The following is a 19,105-nucleotide window of genomic DNA, read 5'->3' as shown; positions in this document are numbered from 1 at the left end:
ATATCGTTGGGAATTTTATTCAATTGTTACGACTTATATATCTTACAAATGACAACATCTACTTATTTAATTATAGTAATAGAGGATTTATCCCAGCATGTCACAAATATCTATTTTAAGACAAATGTTTGACCCAGAACTGAAATGCAAAACTCAAAACATTGTCCGGGTTCCTCGACTGCTTTAATTTGCTTGTACAGGGCGGAAAATTTGGAACGTGTCAGTTTGATTGCGGTAAAAAACTAAATTAGAATATTCGTCTAATACATAAATTAATATCCAGTTGATCGCACCTAGTATACGGCGTCACGGTAGTTCTCCACAAACTTTTGGATCAGTCCCGGCAATTCCGGTGCTCGGCAGAGGTATTTGTGTCCATACTTTCGGCTCGCCCCAAAGCGATGGAACTCCACAGGTCCCGAGGTTCGACTTCTGCCATCCAATGCGATCCTATACAGACGATAGCCCAGATTAAACGGCACCACGACATCGTCCTCAGCATGGATGATCATGATGGGTTGCCGGAACTCCAAGACATGAACATCCGACTCAAATCTCAGCCTATTGGTGTACATTGGTTGCGAGATGGTAAAATTGAACCAGGGCAGATTCTTATAGAGTTTGGCAAACGGATGCATGCGTATCTCGTCCCGAATGTTGGTGAACGGGCTTTCGAGGATCACTCCCCTGGGAGCCCTTTCCCGTAGGCTAGCTAGCTTGGCGCACAGATGCGTGGCCACTCCGGTGCCAAGGGAATGGCCCCAGACCACAATCGGATTGGAGGTGGTGTTGGCTATGTATTCAAAAACCATCATGGCATCGCGCACAACGCCTTCCTCCGTCGGAGGTACGGGATCGGAGTCGGCATAGCCTCTGTAGTCGAAGGAGAACACATGATAGTTGAGCTTTCGCAGTAGCTTATACACCTCCGATCGGTGACCACTGCCCCGGCTGGCTGTGTTCCCATGAAGATAGAGGACCACAGTACCGCCGGGCATCCGCAGCAATCGCTCATAGAAGAGCTGCTCGTTTTCCGGCAGCACGACGGGAAATTCAGATCGTATGGCTGGCGATAGCTCCTTCAGCTCGCGTTCGTTGCCAGGTGCAGGATCCAGCTGCTGATCCGGGTCCTGGGCCACTTCCTCCTCCACGCGCAGTTCGCGCTTAAAACGACGCACTGCATTGCTGGGCAGCACGTGCCACACACCAACTCGCACTCCATCCTCGTCCTGATCGTGATCCTTTACGGTTATGTAGAAGTTTCGTGTGGCATAAAGACCCACGCTTTCCGGCTTGGTGAGATCAAGTCCTTTGGGATACTTAACTAATACGAGAAATTCGATTAATATTGAACAAATGAAACTTCCACGGTTATCTGGATACTTACTAAATGTCAGAAATAGGATGCCACGCTGGAACGTTACGGAATACCGAAAGATCAACGGTAGGACCACGAAGATCAGGAAGAAGATCAGCAGACAAGCTTGCAGACATCGCAGACCCACCCTGCGAGAAATGTCAATTGGTGAGAGGTGAACGGTAACTGGGTGGCTAAGAGGATGGGACTAACAACAGAGTTAAGTGACAAAAGAACATAAAGGACAAGCAAGCTGGTGCGGATGTGAGCGTCAGGGATCAGGGGATAATGTGTATATACAATTGGGTTTGCAGGCAAAGCGGATTAATATACGGAAAAGCGGAATCGGAACAGAGCCGGCGAAATTAGCCGCGAAAGAGAAATGTCGATGTCACGATGTTCGGATTATAAATCAGAAGAATGGGTTTCGGGTTATGTCTACGAAAGTAGTAAAAAACAAGCGCACAACATCGAATCGAGCGTGGATACTTACAGACCAGTTAGCCAACTAAGTAGGATCGTTCCGGGAATGAGTGTGGCTAAGAAAACGGACCTTAGGCAATTATGAATCTCGTACATTGTGAATGTTTTACGTCCGTTCTGTATTTATCGTCTTAATATATAGTTAGCGATATAACTTTCTATCGGGGAAAGCGACTTAACACTGAATGTTACTGATGTTGTGCGTTTTTGTGTGCGTAGCTTTCCCGGGCGAAAAGAGAGATAAATAAGTTTGTTGGTTAATTCAGATTGTTTTGATTTGTTCTGGTTTTTTTTTTTTTTGTTTTTTATTTTGCTGGACGGATTAATCAGATGGGACGCATGCAAGACCGAACCGGACCCGATAGCTCCTCCTCCGGATAGCGACCTTTGAAACGAGTGGGGTTAAACACTGACAAAGTGGCGATGTGGGTGATTGGTTGGGCGATCGGGTGACTGGACGTATATTATGAGCAAGCAAAGGGCGAGCACTAGGGTGGTTCATCTAGAATCCATGCAAAAGTAGTCCATGTTAGGCACTCATTAAATAAACTCAATATTCAATTTTGATTTTTAAGTTGTAAAACCTTTTCACTTCGCTCTACTTGTACCGACTGAGTTCACGGGACCGCAAAAACTATTTCGTATGTCATATTTCCGTTTTTTGATTCACTATCTGCAAAAAATTTGGCACCCTATCGGAGCTTGAGCATTAACATAAAGATAATACTATTGTTAGGCGATAAGCAAAAAGTTGTAATTTGAAATACGTATGGCATGTACATATATTGTTTGGGGTGTACAACTTCTATCTGCTCCACAGATCACTTTCACTCATCCACTCATAACTTAATAAAAATCGAGCCACCTTATTGGACAGAAAGCACAACAATAATGATAATGGCGGTATAATGATATCAGATATGAGCGCTACTCGAGCGTGACTAATACCTAAACGCCCGTAACTGTTCTGGGGAAGTAGGGAAGCAAAAACTACGGAAGCAAATTCGTCGGGTGGTCGGTTATTCGGGATCGGGAGATACGAATATATAATATATATATATATGGGATCACAACACTTAGTTACTCAAATAAACACACCTTTTGAGGAGTCGCCGGCGCGTGAAGAGCATAACTGTAAATAGTAAGGGAAAAATAGAGAGCATTGATGAGTCGATCATGATAGGGAAACAAATCAAAAGAACCGCCAAACTTTACAATTGCGATCAGTTATCGGCAGTCGCCTATCGAGCAGGAGGAAATTGTTTCCGGTTTGCAAATTTTTTAGAACAATTTTTGAGCTTTAACTTGAAATGTTGGATACGCGCGCCTTGAGCTGTGAGCAAAGTTTCTTCACAAACTGATGGCATGCAAAGTTGCCGATTTTTTGTTCCTTAATATGTGCAATAATGCCATGCACTTGTGGCCAATTAACGTCTAAATTGGCAATTACTCTTACTTGAAAAGAGAGCCTCTGGTCGTCAGGTGGAATACAGCGTACGGAATCCGATCGAAAATTTCTCTCTACGCCAGAAGCATGATGACCTAAAAATAATAATTAATGGATAACTCATTAAAATTCAGTTAAGTGGGTGGGCGTGCCGCAGGCAAGTTGAGCTACCGTCTCGAACGGAACTTTTCGATGTACGTGTGAATAAACGGAAGGAGAGTAAGTCGAATGAGAACTCGTAGCCACTCCACCTAATCTCATTAACCCATTAGGGAGCACCCACTATCCCCCCTTTTTAGCTGGCGCATCCATTTTTTATGTAATTTGTTTACGGTTTGTATGCGGGGGGACACATTATTGTTGTTATTAAGCTTACCACTCACGCGCCAGCAACTTTTCCTATTTTCGAATCGGAAGCGGTCTTGGAAAACGTTTATTTCGCTATTTTCTGGAGCAATTAATGCGATTTGGAATATTTTCAGCCGAACAGCTGTCAATGTTGTTATTGACTATCGATGACAGCCAGAGATGAACAGAGATGAACAAAGTGATGGCACAACTTAAGCGTTGTATTGATTAATTTGGTTGTGCATTACCATGCTTAGTTATTCAGCTTAGTTATTTCAGTTGAGTTCAGTTTTAGAATTAGCTATTATTTGTACGGCTATAATTACTAGCTCGTTTTTTAATAAATTCCCTGACGATATATCGTACCGGCTTTTTACGACTACCATCACTAATCAGCAATCGGTGTCGTAGAAATGGTGTGACCAGACCTCCGCTCATAAAGTTTGTTTTTTTCACCTAGCAGAGAAACAAAAGAATTGACAATTTAGCCGCAGATCAGACGACGCAAATCCCAATCCAGGATGAGGAGCGTCGAGGAGATCAAAGCGGAGTACCCGCTGCACTGGCACATCTGGCACAACGAACTGGAGCAGCTGCAGGCGGCCATCGACCAGGTGAAAAGGGGTGGTGGTGCTCCATGGGGGTGGGTGTGGCCTCCGGGGACAGGTGCTAATTGAATTAGCAGGGCACGGGGAAGTGACACTGCGATAAAACTTACTGATTCCGTCACCTTGCAGAACGATAAGGAGAAAATCGATCCCCGCGGCCGGACGCCACTGATGCTGGCTGTGAGATTGGCCAATTTGCCATGCGTTAAATGCCTTCTGGCGGCCAAATGCAATGCGACCTATGAGTACGAAGGCTGGTCGAGTAAGTTAACCAAGAAACGCCCCGAAATTAACCCCATTAATTGCCTCCCCCCCTTAGTTGTCCAGGAAGCGGTCTGCACCGGCGATGTGGACATACTGACGGCCATCATCGAAGTCCGGGATCTCCAGCGTCATGTCCAGCGGGTTACGCATGTGCCTAAGCTGCTGCAGCACCTATTGGACGCACCAGATTTCTACATCGAGATGAAGTGGGAATTCACCTCCTGGGTGCCTCTGATGTCGCGTCTCTGTCCCAGCGACACCTACAAGGTCTACAAGCGGGGAGCCAACGTCCGGATAGATACCACCCTGCTGGGCTTCGACAACAACACCTGGCAACGGGGCAATCGCTCTTACATCTTCAAGGGGGCCAGTAAGTAGAAATAAATCAAACGATTTTTAAGATAACCGCCAAATTTGTCTACACCAACTATTTATAGAAGAAACTGCCACGATGATCGAGATCGATCACGATACAAACGAAGTAATGGTGGAGGAGATGAGCAGCGATATCGGTGATATTGTGGCCATTCCACCAGCCTTGGGCACCGTGAGGGCGCGCCTCAATGCCCCGGTGATCACGAACAACATCGAGATGGACAAGATTAGCTTCGAGCGCAACAAGTGCGGCATATGGGGATGGCGTAGCGAGAAATCTGAGATGATCAACGGCTACAACTGCAAGGTGTATGGGGCCAGCAACGTGGAGTTTGTTACAAAGACGCGAATGGATCACCTTAGCGAGGAGCAAATTAAGGTAAGAAATTCAATAATGGAATACAAATGATACATTTGGATGGCATCATTTGCAACATTCTGTGATGCATGAATGCATTCTGCAGTTCCTTCTATGTTTACGTATATTTTCTAATTAACTGAAATATACATGTTTTGTACACTGCTTTTCTGATTTAGAACAAGACAGCGAGGACTCCACTGCATAGCCTGCTGGGAATTGCTGATGAGGATTATGTGTCACCCGCTGATGCTGCTGCGGCACTAAAAGATCGTGTAGGTTTAAAAATAATCAATAAATTTTGCCTCAAATAATTTACATTTTTTTGTTTTAGACACCATCGCCCCGGTTGGAGGAAGCTTCCAACGCTGGAGTTGAAAATGGTGGCCGAAACTCACCAGCCCCTGGAAATCAAAGCAACGGAAGCTCCGCGGGTGCGTCGGGCACCAGTACTCCAAAGTCTTCTGTTACTCCGGAGGAGTATTTTACTCAGGAGTTTGATCTTCACGGAAGGGATGTTGGCGGTCCCAAGAACCTGAGCACAAAGGTGCAGCGCTTTAGAGCCAACTTATGGTTAGCCGAGGAGCATCCCATTCGACTGCAGGAACAGGTGCTTCCCATTCTGGATCTCATGTCCACCATGGCCAGTCCACATGTGTCCAAGCTGAGAGACTTTATCACCATGCAGCTGCCTGCTGGTTTTCCAGTCAAAGTGGAAATCCCGCTCTTCCATGTTTTAAATGCCTGTATTACATTTGGAAACGTATTTGCTTTAACCACGCCCGTTGATCACGTGGCCACGCTGCAGGAGCAAGATCGTGTCACTTGTTTGGTCGATGATCGCTGCTTCGATATCCCAGCTCACTACACAAACAGGGGCAGCGATGTCCGTCGGCAAATTCCTCTTGACGAGGATGACATGCTACAGTATGCAATTGAGCAGAGTTTGGTGGAAACAAGCGGAGCCTGTGGCGTGGACGCTCGGGACGACGACAAGGTGGATATCTGGGAAGTGTTGAGAGGCCAAAACGTCGTGGGCTCCGATCTCCTGCCAGAAGATGACGAGCAGCTGCAACGGTACGTTACCAGAATACTTTTGCCCTTGCAGAATACAATGGGCTTCTTAAAATGAATGTGTAGTTATTCTGCAAGGGCTATTAAGCTTTGTTCGCTCAAGCTATGCATGAGTTTGATTTGCAAACACAACTAACACCTGTCAATGGTAAACGCTAGTGGCCACCGCTTATCCTCGCACTTATTGTCTCCCCATCGCCAGCAGTACGGGCGGTATTCGCCCTCGCCCAAACACCAACCCCAGTCCTTTCCCCACTCGCAACTCCAACTGGAGCCGCAGACTCGTGGGCGCTCAGCCTCGGCTGGTGCGCAGTTCAAAAACGATTTGGGCTACATGAAGAAGATCTTCAAGTAGCGCTTAAAAGACACTCTACCCCCACCCTCCTCCTGTCGTATTGCTAGTTTTGATCCAAGCTTTGTGTGTTCTTGTGCCCTTTTCTTGTTTCAATTGCAGAGTCCTGCAGGAATCGCTGCTTGGCGCCCATGCAAATCTCCAAAGCGGTTCGCCCGCCTCCGACGAAGACGACGATGGTGGCTTCCGGTATGTGGATCCCGATTTGGCCATGGCCATGCGACTGTCACAGCAAGAGCAGAGAAAGTTCGAACTGGAGCGGCAGCAGGAGCAGGAGATGATCGAGCAGGCGTTAAAGCTTAGCCTGCAAGAGCACTAATATACTATCAGCAATTCCAAATTGAAGTTATATTGATTTCAAGTGTAACCTTCGGGCTAAGTTGTATAAATACTACGAGTACTTTAAGTTACCCTCGCATCCTTCTGCGCCCTGTCCTTGTTTTGTATTGTGATACAAGCGGGACGCAAGCGGGAAGCAGTCGCCTGGTCTCAACTCGTCCACTCGCAACCGAAGGATCCACCCTATATATACCATGTATCCAAAGTAGTCCTTGTAGTTGTAGCTTTTGCATTGAATCCGGTATCTATTATCTAGATACTATCTTAAATTTAAGTGCGTGTGGCGACCGTGAGATATGTCTTATATGCGATCGAACCGGGTTAGCCACATGCTTGCGTGTCCTTAATCTGTAACCACTAATCACCATTATGCGTAATTTATACCAATAATACCCACTCACACATCATGCGCATGTAAGCCGACACCTTTTTGTGTAAATGAAGAAAATATATGAAATAATCATCAGGAAAACAACAGGCGTTTTTTTCATTTACTTAGCGATGTAGTAATTTCGTTTATTAAGCACTATATACAATTCAAAATCGGTACACAACTTATGCTAATTAAGCAAACACAATAAAGTCTCAAAATTTGATTTGGTATCTCTACTCAAGACTATTTCCTAAGAAAGTTTAGTTCTGAAAGCAGAATCTAGACATTTTAGGCCGTGCGAAAAAATAGTTATTATTCGGTGAAATGCAGGCTGTGCTATCTCGATTGGCTTATCAGTGGCTAACTTGTGTCCATTTAGAGTATATACATATGGGCTTGTTTTGGTTTTCACAGATTATACGATTTGTTCGATTTACAATGAGTGAGTAACTAATAGTTTGTTTAAAATTTTTGTTATATTCCGTATTGCACACCTTTGGTTAGAGTTCTTAAATAATATTTTTAAGATATTCAAATTGGTTAGCTTTTTGATATAGATTCCTAAAAAACAAATATGTGAAAACCGCAACAGGCCCGATAAGTTTTACTTACAACTAGAAGTCATTCAGCTGGTGATCACCTCGTTATAATAAGTGAAGTGGCCGCCTTTGTCGGAATAGGGATTCTGGGATCAGTTGTACGACTAGATGTACTTGAAGCACTTTTGCTTGTCGTGCGGGATGCGCGTCTTGAAGAGAATGGAGTCCGCTCGGTACTGGGTGTTCAGCAGCGGCGTATAGCCGAACACCCGGCTAAAGAAATTGATGCACTTGTGCCGCTCCTGGAAGTGAGTGTCATCCTCGCTGAGTGAAACAGGACAGCCGGGGCAGCGGAATGTCCACCTGGAGGTGACTTTGACTGGTGGTTTTCTAGTTATATGCGATACGAGAAAATTCATGGCAATGTCCTCACAGTTCATGTACTCATCCACCTTGTCCCTTATCGCCTGCGGCAGATGGTAGGTGTACAGGTAAAGATAGTACTTGTGTACAAACGCAGCTCCTGTCAGCACCATGCTCAGTTCGCAGCTGTAATTGGAGTTGTAGTGCCACTGGCCATTGGGATTTCCCAAATCCCAAGCGTGGTAACGTCCTGGGAAGCCTACAACTCTATCGCGATGCTCCCGCCAAACACGGAATCCGAAGAGAATCTCATCATGACGCAGATGGGCATCGTCGTCGACAGAGAGAACAGCCTCGGTTTCAATGACATCAAAAGGCAGAAATCGGTTGTTTAACGAATTCCTGGGAGCCCGAAGGACGGCAACTGGTACTCCAATATCCGGCCACCTTAGGTCATCCAATGGTGGCTTCGGTGAGTTCCAAACCACCACGACTTTGTGCAGATACGGCAGACCATACAGTCTGCCCAATGAATCCATGAGGACTTGTTCTCTTTCGTAGGTTAACATAACAATGGTGAACTGCTCCCGGGGGTAATTGCCACCCAGTGACTCGCCGAATTCCTTCCCAGCTCCTCCCAATCCCTTACCTATCGGACGAAAGCCTGTATGCGAGCCCATAAACTTGGCTTCCGAAGGCAACGCAGGATCAAAGGGCAGCTGGGGGTAAAGGTAAAAGGGATCCAGCCAATCATTCCAGGCTTCCTTCGCCTGCATACGCAGTATTGTATAGTTTCGCCGGAAAGCAGGACTCGGATAGGGTGGTTCGATGGGTCCCAACGACTCTTCGGGTTCCGTATCCAAGCCAACAGGTGGATCGGATTTTAGGGGTATAAATGTGCTGTTGAACACACTTTGCGCTATAACCGAGGGCACGGGTCTGGGCGGGATTCCAAGGCGATCCCTTAAACTGGCAATCACTGTATCCACGGTGGCCTGCACAGAGCTCAAATAGCGTTCCCAGATGAGTCGCCCCTGTCGTCGCAGCAGCAATAAGTCCGCATCCTGCACCGCGCGCAGAAGGAAATGCAGTTCTGTGATCCGAGCTTTCGGTAGCAGTAGTGCCGTTCTTCTCCAATCTACAGTTTCAGCATACGGCAAACGCAACTCATCTGCTCCAAGGATAACAGGTACTGCTCCCGAACGGAGAGCTTCATAAATCCTAGCAAGCATTAGTGTCGACGAAACTCTGCCATTCAACGGGGGTAAAATCAGAGAAAACGTAGAGTCCTTAAGCAATTGGCGGCGCGATGAATCCGAACCACATAGCGTCCAATCTGGCAGGGAATCACCCTCCTGCTGTTCCGTAGCTGGGACGCACTGGAACTGCAGAACGAACTGATCTTGCGTTGCGCCCTTGGCCATATCCGCCAGGTGCTCCAGAATAAACGCATCTAAGGGGTTCAAACTACTCTGTTTGGGCCTCAGTTCACCTTGGTAGGTAAGCAGGTATTTCCTTCGGGCGGGCACCATTTCCGCGCACTCCTGCCACACATCTCCTCCAGGAGGACCCAGAATAGGAGGCACAATTAGGTCATAACCTGGACGGAACTGTTCTCTTTCAAAAGCACTTTGCACCACAATTGCTCGCATAGTGTTCTGCCTGTAGAGAGGATTCGTACGATGTGATGTGAGATCTCTTCTCGCCAAGTTGAGCAGCACATGATTGCGACCATCGCCGCCCCAATATGGCAGACTGTAAAGCTTCTCCATGTCCACGGGGCAGTCATTTTCTAGAGTGGGCGTCGAGGGCTGCTGATGCTCCGCCTCCTGAGCCGCATAGCGATTATTTCGCAATAGATCCTGCTCAAGCAGAGCCTCTCCCACCAGAACTAGATATATGCAGGCATGCTTGGGATCCTTAACTATATGAGCATTGTATCCTAAAGTCTGCTTTAGAGTCGTCTTTAGGAAACCATCGATATCGTAACCCTTTCGCTGAACGCTATGCTCATCCGGATCGTATAGATAAACAGGAAATCCGGAGGTTAGACTGCAGCGTGAGTGATTGAAGCAGTTGTGCATTTCGCAGCTGGCCGCCATCCCTCCGGTGATGGGATTACTCTTTCTTGGCAGTGTGTTGGGTAAAAGAGAGCGGGGCAAGGCCAAGTCCGGTGTATTCCGCTGAACAGCCTCCCGCTGGGCCACCTGAGCCTGCTCCACGGAGATCTTGAGGCGCTCCAGTTCTGTTTGCTCCCTAAGCAGTTCCTGTTTGAGCTCCTCGATCTTCTGGTTGTACTGGCTAATGTCCGATTGCAGCTTCTGGCGACGGGACTCCAATTCGCGCAACTCCACGGACACGGTGCTCTGGATGAGAAGAGGTTTGAGCTTCTGGCTACGTATTTATAGGAGTTCTCGGCTACTAACCTTGATTCTAACCATCTCCTCGATGCGCATTTTCAGATCTCCTGCTCTCATGGCGCTGAAATCTTCGTAGGCATCTAGCAGCGGTGAACTACGATGCAGATCCAGTGGCGGGGCATCTTGCTCCACCTGGAAAATATGAAAGTTGTCAGTTGATCAATATTTAGAATATTATCTATGGTAAGTAAATATCTTTGACACACGCTGATAACGTTAGAAGATAAGCAAAAAGTTTGTAGTTCTTGTGTGAGTATCTGAGATCGGACATATTTACAATATTTCAATTATATAAAAGCAATGATAGATTAAATTTGAATCTTATAAATGATTGTATTTGTGTTTTACAGCTTGACCTACATACACGTATATATAAAGAAAACTCAAATATTTAGAAACATCTGAATGTAAGAACAATATATAAAGATTATTATTGATTCAACAAGTGTTTTGTTTTGTTTTACTTTTAAGTGTTATCTTTAATTATAAGATAAATATATTTGGTGCTCCAAATATTTGAGTTCCCATCTCCACTGAAGTTCACTTCCGGTATCCGAATGACGGAGAAACCGGTATACCTACGCTTAGGATGCGGTATGCTAGGCAGGAAACGAGAAACAGCAGCATCAGCAGCACCATGGGCAGTTTGTAGCGGCGGAACTGCCGCATCCAGGATGTCCGGAATCCCATCGAATGGCGGATTTGCGCGGAGGATGAGTTCGGGGCACAGGCTTCGTTTCCGCCGCCGCTGCCAGTGTCCAGGGGTTGGTACGCCTCTCCGGAATGGCCAAGGTCGTACGCCGGTGGCATGGCATTAGTTTCAGCTCGCGATTCCACCAAAATATCTCATTTATTTACACTTTATCGCGAGTGGAGTCCGTTTCGTTGGCAACGCGATGCAGGGCTGCACAACCACCACTTGGAGTATGCGTGTAATCGGTGCATCGATAATTATCAAAGGCATCGGTTAGCCCGCCAAAATCGAATTATTCAAACATAACAGTTTCAATCTTGAAGCCATAAAAGCAAATGTTTTGTATTTCTTGCTTAGTAATCTTAGTTTTCACTGCTAGCGCTATCAAATAATTAAAATTGAATCAAAAAACCAATGAAGTTTTTGCTTACACTTGCTAACAGAATTATTCGCAACAGCGAATCAACAGTTTTCATTTAACAGCGGATTCAAAGCTCGTAACAGTCGGATTTTTAAGTTGTCGTGACAAAAGTGTGTTTGTGATTTTAGTCGCATCCAAATCCGCGGTGCGTCCGCTTCGCCTCGCGGTTTATAGTTTCAAATAGTTTGTTTTTGTAATTACCGGCAAAACACTTGAACCGATTATTAATAGTCGCGAAATGACTGCCAATTTCTAACCACTTGTGTTCGAGTTTTAATTGGAAACGAAAATAGTTCCTAAGTGCACAAAACCGATTCCGGATTTTAATTATACTCGCAAAGTTACATCGATCATTCGCCGGAATCCTGCACGGAATACTCGAATATGGGTAAAAGCCTCTATTTATATTTACTGTCGGTGACATTTTCACTTTCTTTTGCCCGCCCATTGATTCTTTTCTTTGCTTTGGGCCTGCTTTTGTGGGCCGGGCCTTGAAAGTGAAAGCCAAACGAAAGGAAAATGGCAATAGGCGTGGGTACATTCCATCGATACCCTAACACTTAGCACTTGAAGGTGCGATTTTTCGTGGACACAATTGGCCATTTAGAGTTTAGATAGCAATCTATTATTAGCTAACTCAGACTAAAACAGCACAGTCTCATCATCTGTGCTCCTTAACATTAGAAAATGTAACTTTAAATACTGAAAAATGATATTGAATTTCGTATACTGAAGCTTTGAAAAAATAATTGAACTATTTCAATCTAAAAAATCTATACATTATTTGTAAGCTACAGAAGATGTTTAATCAAGCTCTTCAAGTCTGCAATCTTTTTTCGTCCAATGATAAAGCCTTGACCAAAATCACTGTCAATATGATGAGATACAATCTCCCTTTGTTGAAAGGTCTATACCCTTCTAGTAATAAATATATATTTCACTTATGTGTGTCAACAAAAATTCCAGTGAAGTTCTAATCTTCCTGATAACCTTTGTTAGACCCCAATAGGTTAAGCTAATATTTATGCATGGCATTAGTACTAATAATAAACATGATTTTAATTAAACCCGAAAAAGATAACACATGCTCGTGCAATATTTAGTTGTCCAAACGATTTGAGAACTAACCCATCAATGTGTGTCAACTTATTTTTATAGGGGAGTAGAAACTTCCGCATTTCGTTCCCAATCAAGACTAATTAAACTCCAGTTCGAGACCAGCTACACTTAATTGAAACTTAGGCTCACCCTTACAGTCCACCGACCCCCCTGCTTAAGTCAGTACAGTCTGCCTTGCCTAACGTGACTAAGCATCGACCATGTTATTATGTTTTTATTCGTTTTTATTTTATGTGCAAATTCACCTTATCAAATGAAGTAATCAGAGCTTTGGGGATTTTGAACTATGACTTTAGAACAAATTGAATTTGAAATATTTTTAGAAGATTCTTAGAAGCCAGACTGTATGACTGGATGACCGAATGACGAGTCTAGTGCTTCGGATTTGGAACAAGCCGCTTATTCGGCGGCTTATCGGGGTCGGGTGGTGTTCCGCGGGGGGTGTGGGCTTAATTAGGGGCACATTCAGTGCAGTGGCGGTGCGTGTCTTCCTATAGCTACCCCTTTGCCCCCGTTAACCCCGAAAGCCCAACCCTACGACCTTTGGCGCTGGCAAGCGGTCGCAATTGCCTTGCCCACTAATGACACATCCGCCATGGGCTTCCGCGGATCCGGACTTGTATTCCGATTCGGAATCGGATTCAGTTACCCCGCAGCGCCGAACGTAGCCGCAAGAAACCGGCAATCTCCGGCTGAAACAATTGCGGATAGTTGAGATCCATCCCCGCAACGAATCCAGTGAATGCCAACATGCATCTGAGGATCCGTCTCACGTGTCGCAAATATGAAATTTGGGGTAAGCACTTCAGTTGGCCCTGCACCGGTTCTGTTTGTGTGTTTCTGGCTCGGATCGGATCGGATCGGTTGATGTGGTCCGATGTGGTGCGTCTGGTGGCCCCCTTTCGAGTGATATGTGCGTTAACGGTGCATCGCCCGCTGTGACGAGCATTTTAATATCTGGAGTTTGGCTGGATTGCTGGCGGTTTTGGGGCCTTAAAAGCCCCACGCGGCGCAGGTGCAACCTTAGTCGTTTTCGGTGTGTCGAAGGAGTACAGTGATTGCCCATCGCCATGTGTAAGCCAAGTGTTCCCAGTTGTGTGTCAAAGTATAATCAGTTCCAAAACCTATTAAATTTAAAACAGCTGTCTAAACATGCAAAAGCGTTTGTTGAACGTAAAACACTTCATTAGCAAGAAGTACAAATCAATTAAGGTTTTTTTTTTTTTTTACTTTGTAACATTTAAAGTGCAAAACAGCTTTTGCTTTTTAAAGCGTTACCTAAAACTAAAAGACTTAATAAGCAAGAAGTAACAATTAGCAAAGGTTTTTTAATTTTGCCTGTGCGACATTTCAAGTGCAAAAATGTTAAAGTGTGTAAAAATATATCGAAATGTTTTATGATTTTCTATATAAAAAACAGTATAACTGATGATTCAACCCTAGTTGTTAAATTTTACAATTTCATATTTCGAAACAAAAATATTTATATTTTAGGTCTAACATTGATTCAATATTTATGTAGCTACTTAAAAAATGCACTTGTTTTTATCAAGTAATTCCTGAAGTTCATCTGATGAAACTTTATTATATAGTTTAACAGTTTCTAATAAATAAATAGGCTACATTATTATGGGAGGATTATCCTTGCTTGCGATTGGTAAGACAACAAATCAATAGAAAAAGAAACTTGATGCATGTTGCATACTGCATGTAAATTTTAACAGTAATATTGTTTTTTGATCCAAAAGATTATTCAAAAAAGTATAAATAATTGACATTCATTGCTCATATTAACTAAGATAAAAATGTACTTCAAAATTGCAAGAACTACTGCCTATCTAACGGTGAACAAATCGAGCCATCGATGGCCTATCGATCTTTGGGGGAGCTTTCTCTGGAGCTTTTCTTGTTTAACCAGCATAGACAGCTTTTGCGATTAGACAGCTGATTAACGAGGTCAAACATGTGAGACGCGATAAATAAATGGGGAAGTAGCTGTAGTTTCCCGGCGGTTTTCTCACTGCATGCGTATTATGGGATTGTGGCGGTTTCTGAAATGTTCGTTTCGCTTACCTTTTTGCCTTTTTGGAAAACGTGTTTAACTAGCAAAACAAAGTGCCAAACAATGCCGACATTTGCATAAAAAAAAGAAATCAAAACAAAAGCCGAAACAAGAACAAAACGAAAGCAGAACATGAATAAAGACAAAAACAAATTCTAAGCAGAGAACGATGACACATTGTGGTAAATGTATCTGCCTCTGTAATAGCTTTACTGGGAGAGATAGATACAGAGAGTGAAAGTTTTTTCCTTGAAAGCTCGTGCTCTCCGGTTTCGCAGTTTTACTTTGAGCCGCTCATTCGCATTGTTTGGCATTTTGCTTTGTCCATTGTCCTGATCGTGTTGTTGTAATGCAAGATTCCGATTTCATTTCCGTTTCCCATTGTTTTGATTCTCTTCGTTCCGATTCGTTTCGCCCGCCGACTTTGAAAATTTGAATTGGCTAAAACCATTGTGCAAGTGAGTATGAATATCGCAGCGATGTTTACTGTACAAAAGTACCGTTAACAAGAAGCTGACATTGGAGAATTCTAATTAGACTGGGTAATAAAAAAATAAAGGGGGAAAGGGGAAACGGCCATTAAAAGGCAGATAAGATATGAGAACATTTTGAGTATTTCTATGGTTGGCAAAACACAGAGCATATACAAAATGTAATGTAATTTGTTGAACTATAATAATTTCTTTCAATTAGCAGTATATTAAAAGTTTACGTTGTTTTAGTATATTAAGCACCAATCTTTTCTTACCATATTAGAATTAATTTTTTTTGTTTATTTTTAGCAACTAAAATAAAAAAAAATAATGTAATATATTAATAAAATGTTTATTTATACAATGATTTCCTTTTGCACTTATCTTTTACGTACATGTCATGTACATGCATGTGTACCTTAGATATCTCTGATAAGCAGACAATGGGATAGTATTGTAAATTGAGCGGGCTTATCTTTCTCATAATAACTGATATATCGAATCTTTTTATTGATTATGTAGAAACTCTTCAACAAGTCAGTTGTGCAATTACTTAAAGTTCTTTAAGTTCTAAAAACCAGAATGTCTGCCCAAGATCAATATATTACCATTGTGCCACATACCGTGCACATATCTCTATATAATCGCGTTTTTCTTCATATCAGGAAATTGAAAAATGTGATACGCACAATTATCACACCCATTATCGGTGCGGTGTAATCAACCCAAATTGTGTCCAGTAGCGAAACTCATCTTTACACCCTGTATCTCTATACACATCTTTTCGCAGCTCTGTCCATCTTCTCCCTGGTCACTGGTCTTTATGTCCTGCACTTCTCCATAGCTCTGATCCTGGTCAACAAAGAGGTGCCCCAAACGCGCGGAATGCTGTACCCCAGGGAATCGGAGACGCGGGAGGTGCGATCTCTGGACGGGATCTGGAACTTTGTGCGCTCCGACCAGGCGAATCCCACGCAGGGCGTCCGGGATGAGTGGTATGCCAAGGAGTTGAGCAAGAGCAGGCCCACAATACCCATGCCGGTGCCGGCATCCTATAATGACATAACCACGGACAATTTGAGGGATCACGTGGGCACAGTGTGGTACGACCGCAAGTTCTTTGTGCCCCGATCGTGGTCAAAGGATCAGAGGATATGGCTGCGATTCGGCAGTGTTCACTATGAGGCATATGTGGTGGGTACTTCAAATATATTCTCATGCAATCAAGTACAAGTATTTAGTTATTTAGTTGTGATAATCAATATTTTCTGGTAGAGGATCATATAAAATTAATGAGAATTCCTTTATTTCAGTGGATCAACGGCCAGAAGGTGGTGAAGCATGAAATGGGTCACCTACCCTTCGAGGCGGAGGTCACCGATCTTCTGAGCTATGGAGCCGAGAATCGGATCACCGTTATGTGCGACAATGCTCTGATTCAGACAACTGTGCCGCAGGGCAGGATTACGGAAGTGCCCAACGATGGTGGCATGACCATTGTGCAGAGCTACACCTTTGACTTCTTTAACTATGCGGGAATCCACAGGAGCGTGCATCTTTACACCACGCCCCGTACTTTTATCGAGGAGGTTGAGGTCACCACAAACCTTTCAAAGGATGCCACCGGTAGGTTATTACCTCAATTAAGTTTCTATTAACATAACTTAACTTATTTAATACTGTAATACTTTCAGTTGGCGAAGTGTTCTATAGCGTAAGCGTGAATGGCAGCGCTGCCAACGAGGCAGATAATGTCTTGCAAATCCAGGCCAATTTGTACGATAAGGATGGCATATTGGTGGCGAATGCCACGTCGGACCAAAAACTTGGCGGCAAGCTGCAAGTGAACCCGGTGAAGCCCTGGTGGCCCTACCTAATGCATTCCGAACCGGGTTATCTGTACCAGCTGGAGATCAAATTGCTGGCGACCAACGATGAGCTCCTGGATGTCTACCGACTGAAAGTGGGAATACGCACACTAAGTTGGAACAGCCAGCAGTTCCTGATCAACGGCAAGCCCGTTTACTTCCGTGGTTTTGGACGACACGAAGATTCGGATATCAGGGGTAAGGGTCTGGACAATGCACTGATGGTGCGCGATTTCAATCTGCTCAAGTGGATTGGAGCGAATGCGTATCGCACGTCGCATTATCCCTACTCCGAGGAGTCCATGCAGTTTGCGGATGAGCACGGCATCATGATCATCGACGAATGTCCCAGTGTGGATACAGAGTTGAGTTATTCCGACACCTCGAAGGGATTCTTACTAATGCTCTTGGCTTCGATTTTCAGAAACTTTAGCCAGGAGCTGCTGGGCAAGCACAAATCGTCGCTGGAGCAGCTCATCCATCGGGATCGGAATCATCCAAGTGTGGTGATGTGGTCCATTGCCAATGAACCCCGGACTGGTAGCGTGAGTGCGGATTCGTACTTTGAGTGGGTATCTCTCTATCTATTTCCGATTGTATCCAATTTAATCACTTACTTTATCCTTGCAGATTAGTGGCCAACTTCACACGGTCTCTGGATAAAACCCGACCCATCACGGCTGCCATTGCTGTTTCAAACACCCAGGATAAGGCGGTAAATAAAGAGTTCTAACCCATAGATTTTGTATTATATACTACAATATATCTAACTCCAGGGCCGCTCTCTGGACATCATCAGCTTCAATCGCTACAATGCCTGGTACTCAAATGCCGGACGTCTGGACATGATAACCCAGAATGTGATCGACGAGGCCATTGCCTGGAATAAACGCTACAACAAACCCATTATCATGTCTGAATATGGAGCAGATACCTTGGAGGGCTTGCATATGGTGAGTATGGATGCAAACTAAAGATACTTCTAGTAAGAGAAACTCGAATATCCTTGTTTTAAAGTAAAGTAAACTAATCCCTTCATGTTGTTCTATTAGCAACCTGCTTATGTGTGGTCGGAGGAGTTCCAGACGGAGGTGTTTTCCCGCCATTTTAAGGCCTTCGATGAGCTGCGCAAGAAGGGCTGGTTCATTGGCGAGTTTGTATGGAACTTTGCGGACTTTAAGACAGCACAAAGTGAGTGAAAATACATAGTTCTATTATGTATAATTTAATAATATAATTTCTTATTCAGGCTACACCCGCGTGGGAGGCAATAAAAAGGGTGTTTTCACCCGCGCGCGCCAACCCAAAGCGGCAGCTCATCTCCTTCGCAAAAGATACTTTGCATTGGGCAGAGATTTGGACCAGTGCAGCTTCCCGGAAGATCTCTTCACCTACATCGCCGATCTGATATCCTAATGGTTGGGAGCCAGTTGATGGTGCCCAAAGTATTCGGCCACTGTAAATAAGTTTACCGAGAAAAACTTTATCCTCGGACTTGCATTTTAGCCCGACTACCATTCCGCTGCATTGCCCTGTACAATATAAAATGGTTAGCTCTAGTTGATTGTATTTTTGTATGTATTTGTATGTTTAAGAGAATAAATGAAAGTGCATTATTTATATTTACCACACAATATTTGGAAAATTTTCAAATAGCTCATAACTAAAGATTTGAAAAGCAGCAAGTTTGGCGGTCAACTATCGATAACTAACGATAGGAATATGTTAGCAGAATGTTAATGATTGTATACATTTGTGCTGGCAGCAC

At 44.2% G+C, this 19,105-nt stretch overlaps 4 protein-coding genes across 13 annotated transcripts; 2 read left to right on the top strand and 2 right to left on the bottom strand.

Annotated features, from left to right (window-relative positions):
- Positions 1-165: 165 nt before the first annotated feature.
- On the bottom strand, positions 166-3,828 carry CG15111 (uncharacterized protein). 2 transcript variants are annotated; one of them, NM_166328.3, is made up of 6 exons: positions 3,664-3,828; positions 3,297-3,382; positions 2,939-2,972; positions 1,851-2,059; positions 1,388-1,506; positions 166-1,324 (listed from the first exon to the last, which is right to left on the bottom strand). In NM_166328.3, exons 4-6 carry the CDS (start codon positions 1,934-1,936, stop codon positions 294-296), a joined length of 1,236 nt encoding a protein of 411 aa, NP_725856.1. In that variant the 5' UTR covers positions 1,937-2,059; positions 2,939-2,972; positions 3,297-3,382; positions 3,664-3,828; the 3' UTR covers positions 166-293. The 2 variants fall into 2 exon arrangements, with proteins under 2 accessions (NP_725856.1, NP_611397.1); NM_137553.3 differs by lacking the exon at positions 1,851-2,059.
- Positions 3,829-4,030: 202 nt separating this feature from the next.
- On the top strand, positions 4,031-7,473 carry CG15118 (uncharacterized protein). 4 transcript variants are annotated; one of them, NM_166325.2, is made up of 8 exons: positions 4,031-4,076; positions 4,130-4,249; positions 4,373-4,505; positions 4,563-4,877; positions 4,945-5,261; positions 5,420-5,515; positions 5,575-6,317; positions 6,769-7,473. In NM_166325.2, exons 2-8 carry the CDS (start codon positions 4,157-4,159, stop codon positions 6,983-6,985), a joined length of 1,914 nt encoding a protein of 637 aa, NP_725852.1. In that variant the 5' UTR covers positions 4,031-4,076; positions 4,130-4,156; the 3' UTR covers positions 6,986-7,473. The 4 variants fall into 4 exon arrangements, with proteins under 4 accessions (NP_725852.1, NP_611396.1, NP_001097374.1 ...); NM_137552.3 differs by having other exon boundaries at positions 4,031-4,249; NM_001103904.2 differs by having other exon boundaries at positions 4,031-4,249; positions 6,474-7,473.
- A 20-nt stretch (positions 7,474-7,493) lies between these two features.
- botv (brother of tout-velu) lies at positions 7,494-11,611 on the bottom strand. Its single transcript, NM_079066.3, has 3 exons — positions 11,283-11,611; positions 10,707-10,832; positions 7,494-10,646 (listed from the first exon to the last, which is right to left on the bottom strand). Exons 1-3 carry the CDS (start codon positions 11,508-11,510, stop codon positions 8,082-8,084), a joined length of 2,919 nt encoding a protein of 972 aa, NP_523790.1. The 5' UTR covers positions 11,511-11,611; the 3' UTR covers positions 7,494-8,081.
- A 288-nt stretch (positions 11,612-11,899) lies between these two features.
- CG15117 (uncharacterized protein) lies at positions 11,900-18,969 on the top strand. Of its 6 annotated transcripts, none has more exons than NM_137551.3 (9): positions 11,900-12,203; positions 16,260-16,663; positions 16,783-17,095; positions 17,164-17,701; positions 17,762-17,905; positions 17,968-18,052; positions 18,114-18,290; positions 18,390-18,528; positions 18,587-18,969. In NM_137551.3, exons 1-9 carry the CDS (start codon positions 12,200-12,202, stop codon positions 18,751-18,753), a joined length of 1,971 nt encoding a protein of 656 aa, NP_611395.1. In that variant the 5' UTR covers positions 11,900-12,199; the 3' UTR covers positions 18,754-18,969. The 6 variants fall into 6 exon arrangements, with proteins under 6 accessions (NP_611395.1, NP_725851.1, NP_001014535.1 ...); NM_166324.2 differs by lacking the exon at positions 11,900-12,203 and adding an exon at positions 13,576-13,730; NM_001014535.2 differs by lacking the exon at positions 11,900-12,203 and adding an exon at positions 13,981-14,008.
- The last annotated feature ends 136 nt before the right edge of the window (positions 18,970-19,105 follow it).

The sequence above is a fragment of the Drosophila melanogaster genome, chromosome 2R (genome assembly GCF_000001215.4).
Source record: "Drosophila melanogaster chromosome 2R".
Taxonomy (NCBI): Eukaryota; Metazoa; Arthropoda; class Insecta; order Diptera; family Drosophilidae; genus Drosophila; species Drosophila melanogaster.
Note: the sequence above shows the minus strand (reverse complement) of the source record. Positions and strands in the feature narration are given on the sequence as shown.